The sequence below is a fragment of the Hibiscus syriacus genome, unplaced genomic scaffold (assembly GCF_006381635.1).
Source record: "Hibiscus syriacus cultivar Baekdansim isolate YM2019G1 unplaced genomic scaffold, ASM638163v2 tig00000541_pilon, whole genome shotgun sequence".
Lineage (NCBI taxonomy): Eukaryota > Viridiplantae > Streptophyta > Magnoliopsida > Malvales > Malvaceae > Hibiscus > Hibiscus syriacus.
In genome coordinates this window covers 207979-212962 of record NW_024061798.1, presented here as the reverse complement: position 1 = coordinate 212962, position 4984 = coordinate 207979, and the positions used below count along the sequence as shown (strand labels likewise).

General features: G+C 35.9%; 1 protein-coding gene across 1 annotated transcript; it reads left to right on the top strand.

The window, feature by feature from the left end:
- Positions 1-237: 237 nt before the first annotated feature.
- LOC120208672 lies at positions 238-4766 on the top strand. The gene is made up of 2 exons (XM_039207892.1): positions 238-413; positions 4448-4766. The coding sequence occupies exons 1-2, from the start codon at positions 238-240 to the stop codon at positions 4764-4766; spliced, it is 495 nt and encodes a 164-aa protein (XP_039063823.1).
- The last annotated feature ends 218 nt before the right edge of the window (positions 4767-4984 follow it).

Genomic DNA, 4984 nt, shown 5'->3' with positions numbered 1-4984 from the left:
CCTAGAGAAGAAAACCAAATGGCTGATGCTTTAGCTATCTTGGCAGCCGCATTCATGGTTGGCGATGAGTCTAATATGATGCCAATCGACATGTAGTCGTATGAGTACCCAACTCATTGTTACCAAATTGAGGAAGTAAAATACATTAAGCCCTGGTATCATGACATTATGGAATACATCAAAAACCGAAGTTATCCAGAGGAAGCCACCGAAAATGATAAAAGAACTATTAGAAGGATGGCGGCTAGATATGTTTTTGATGGAGAGGTCTTGTACAAGAAAAGCCATGATCAGATCTTGTTGAGATGTGTAGTTGTAGAAGAGGCAAAGATGATATTAGAAGAGGTACATAATGGAGTTTGCGGAACGTATGAGAATGGACATATGATGTCAAGGCAAATTATGAGATGCGGGTATTTGTGGTCCACATTGGAAAGGACTGCATTAATTATGCTAAAAGATGTCATAAATGTCAAATCTATAGGGATAAAATCAATGTTCCACCTTAACCTCTTCATGTAATGACCGCACCGTGGCCATTCTCTATGTGGGGCATGGATGTTATTGGACAAATTTATCCGAAGGCTTAAAATGGCCATCATTTCATTCTTGTGGCAATCGACTACTTCACAAAATGGGTAGAAACTACATCATATGCCAATTTCACTCAATCCACTATTTGTAAGTTCTTGAAAAAAGAGATCATATGTCGATATGGTTTACCTGAAAGAATAATTATCGACAATGCCACAAACCTGAACAATAAGATGATGGATGCTGCTTTTAAACAATTTAACATAAAGCATCACAACTCTACTGTTTATAGACCGAAGATGAATGGAGGTGTAGAAGCGGCAAAAAAACATCAAGAAGATAGTGGAGAAAACAACTTAAACATATAAATATTGGCACGAGAAATTACCTTTTGCTCTGTTTGCTTACCAAATCTCGGTACGAAGTTCGACTGGGGCAACCTCGTTCTTATTAGCATATGGGATGGAGGTAGTACTACCCACTGAGGTATAGATTCCGTCACTCTAGGTCGTATCAGAATTTAAATTAGATGATACAGAATGGGTCCAAACTTGATATGATCAGTTGAACCTAATAGAAGAAAAGAGTTTAAAAGCCATTCGTCATGGTCAACTCTACAAAAAACGAATGATCCGAGCACATAATTAAAAGGTGTGTCCAAGAGTATTCCATGAGGGAGTTCTTGTACTATAGAGAATTTGACCAATTCAAAAAGATTTCAGAGGAAAATGGATGCCAAATTGGGAAGGACCTTATGTCATAAAGAAAGCTTTCTCCGGAGGAGCACTGATTCTGACTAAAATGGATGGGCCGTAACTGCCAAATCGTGTTAATTCAGATGCAGTAAAAAATATTTCGCTTAGGATGAAAACCCGAAAGGGCACCTTAAATTCAAAATAAAAAGGTGTGTCCAAGATGAAAACCCGTAACGGGCATCTTGAAACCAAGGATGGATCCAAATTGAAAACCCGAAAGGGCAATTTGGATGAGGATTCAGGAAAGGTTCTGCGTCACTATATCCAAATCGTCTACAGACTTAACGATTCAGGTAAATATGGCACTTCCGAACATTGTTACATTTTCAAAGTCCCCTTGACAAAGGTTGTACTCAAAAGTCATCTAACAGCGTATCAGTTCAAAGGCACCCGCATTATTAAGACCTAAGGCATCTACTTATATTTCTTTTTTACTTTCCAAAATGTTTGTCATATACTTTGTTCCTTTTCTTTATAAATAAATATGACCATTTCTCTAAGTCAATTCCTTTTAAGCATCTTGGGTTGAATTTAAACTTAATGATTTATTCACTCTTGAAAAGATAATTGTGTATTACTGTACAAAGATTTTCTTGAAAGGTACAGGTATTTGGAAGTTGATCAGGGCTTATGCACTATACTTGAGATAACTGAAAGGCATTGCCCAAACCAAGACTAGAAATAAAATTCTATACATCGGATTTAAACATAGTGAAGAATCCAAGATCAAGATCAGAAATTCAAGATTCCAGAATCAAGAGTCATCGGGAATGACAACCAGAGATTGAAGATTTCCCTCCAAATCCTAAAATAACATATTTCACATATGCATTTTAGGCACACATAAGAACATTGCATCCATAGCATCGCATAAGTTTTGCAGATTCTTGTTAGAGTCAATTTCAACTTCACAGCGAAGGATATTAAACTCAAGACAATGTAATTTACAAGATTCAATTTCAACTTCACAAAGAAGGACATCCAATTCAAAGCTCAACTTCACAACGAAGGAGCCATCCATAATTTCAACTTAACGAAGAAGGATATCATATGGATTAACCTAGTGTCACAACAAATGAGTCATCTGCGACAACAGGGGGTTATCTCCCAACTTAGTACAACTTAACTCAAGGCGAGAAGAGTTATCTGTTAACAATAACTTTCAAGTTCGATTCCATTCAGCTCGAGGGAATATCAATCGTATGGTGTAATTCTCAGTAGAATTTTAAACGAGGTCTTTAAGCCAAAAAGAGGACTAAGGTTGACTACGATTTGGAAACAATAAGCCACCTTCTGATTTTGAGCTATGATTTCAACTTCAAAACGAAAGATATCATGTTCAAAGACATCTCAAGAGTCACCCACAATACGACTCAACAATAGGGAGCTGACCTTTTTCTTCAATGGTAATATGGGGTCGGATTTCAAACTCAGAAGTCGACAACTCCCACAGGAACATGCTCATTTTCAAGCCCATGTGTCGAATGAAAATTTGTGTCTTTTTATCGTTTCCCTATTTTCGTTACACGATAATGGGCAAATAGGGGCAGCTGTAGTCACTCATTTTCGTCCGGGGTTTTATTTAACATATATATAGTATATAATATATAGTTTTTTTATAAAATTTTGAAAACATATATATAATATATAGTTTTTAAAAATATTTTGAATATATATATAATACATAGTTTTTGAAAACATTTTAAAAACATACATATAATATATAGTTTTTGAAAATATTTTGAAAATATATATAATATAGTTTTTGAAAACATTTTGAAAATATATATATAATATATAGTTTTTAAAAACATTTTGAATATATATAATATAGTTTTTAAAAAAATATATATAATATATAGTTTTTGAAAATATTTTGAAAATATATATATATTATATAGTTTTTTTAAAAATATATTTATATATTATATAGTCTAGTATTATATATTATATTTTTTTTCTTTTCCTTTTTATTTATTTATTTTCGTTTTTCTTTCTTTGGTCCAAAATTCAAGGACCAAGTCCAACCATCCAAGAGGCCCAGTAGGGAGCCGAACCGGGCGGGCAAGCCTAACCCAACAAGCCGACCCAGCCAAGAACCCAACAAACCAACCCGAGCCAAGTTCGCCTGACCTAGTAAATTAGGGTTTCATCTTTTGAATATCAGCGTCGCAGCACCAGAGCCGTTGGATCTAAACCGATCCAACAGTCCAGATGAGCTAAATGTTAGGGTTTTAACGCCGAACGTTCAGGGGTAAACATCGATCAACCCGAGGACTCTTGCAGAGTCCTCGTTCCAGCAATAACAACAACACAAATCATTCGGCAAAAAATAGCAAAACAAATCAATGTTTCAGTCGAAATGGAACTCTAAATCAACCCAAAAATAGTGGGTTCACAAAGCTATAAATTCATTTAATTATAAAACAAAATAGACAAGTAAGATCGAAGCAAGAGAGCACTTCTAACATTCGAAAAAAACATAAATAAGCAATGTATTTTTTACCCTTCTGAGCTAGTTTGCATGTGGTTGTGTTTGAAGTTTGTTTTGGTTTTATTTTTTATTCGAAAAGCCAAGGATTGAAGAGGAAATTTTTTTTCGAAAGATTGTTTCTTCATATCTAGCCTTCCCCGAGGCTTTTTTGTGAAAACGAATGACATATTCGAATAAAGGATATGAAAAGCTTTTAAAAAATGAAATTTTTTTGAGGCCTCATCGTCGATGAACGACAGCCGACACCAGTCGAAATGATAGTACAAGAGTGTTAATTCTTCTTTGACTGTAACCAACTTCCGAATCTGACATATTTCTGGTAAAACGCAGACCAAGTGAGATGATATCCGATCAATCTAAATATTTTTTAAATGATCGGTGGCGACTCTAACCCATTTATTCAAGTCGAAGTCCACCCGAAAAATGACTGCGACAAGATGGTTTCAATCTTAGTTTCTTCAATAAGTTTTGGCCAGAGATAAAAGGAGAAAGTGATGGCTATGTTCGAGGAATTCTATAATGGGAAATTGGCGGATAAGTCTATCAATCATTCTTTTGTAACACTATAGCCTTAGAAAAGCGACCCAACAAGCATCGAAGATTTTAGACCCATATAACTGGTGGGGTGCTTGTACAAAATTATTGCTCGAGTGCTCGTTTCCAGATTAGCGGTCATCATGAGTGAGGCGGTAGGTGACTCCCAATTTACTTTCATTCATGGGAAACAGATTGCAGACTGTTCCATTATCACCAACGAGATCATTGATGACATTTCTAGAAGGAAAAGGCAGGTAATTGTCATTAAAGCAGACTTTAGGAAAGCCTACGACTCGGTTGACTGGAAGTTTTTGGATATTGTGTTGAAGCTCATGAGTTTCTGGAAAAAATGGAGAAAGTGGATTCAGTTATGTGATTCGGCAGCTTCTATTTCTGTTTTGATAAGCGGGATTCCCACGGAAAAATTCAATAACAGAAGGGGATAGAGACAAGGTTGTCCCCTCTCCCCGCTTCTGTTTAACTTGGTGGGAGAAGCTGCTTCGGAGGGGCTTGTTAATGGTGTCCAAATCGGAGACAATGGGTTTTGAGTATCTCATTTGCAATTCGCGGACGACCTAATCTTATTTCTAGAAGCGAAAGAGAAATATGTGCGTAATTCTAAAAGGATCTTAAGGCTCTTTAAGATAATGTCTGGCTTAAAGCT

Excerpts from the sequence above, each read along its gene's own strand:
- LOC120208672 (XM_039207892.1), top strand. The coding sequence starts at position 238 with ATGGCGGCTAGATATGTTTTTGATGGAGAGGTCTTGTACAAGAAAAGC. Across the intron at positions 414-4,447 it reads AGGCAAATTATGAGATGCGG|ATTAGCGGTCATCATGAGTG; the intron begins GTATTTGTGGTC and ends GCTCGTTTCCAG.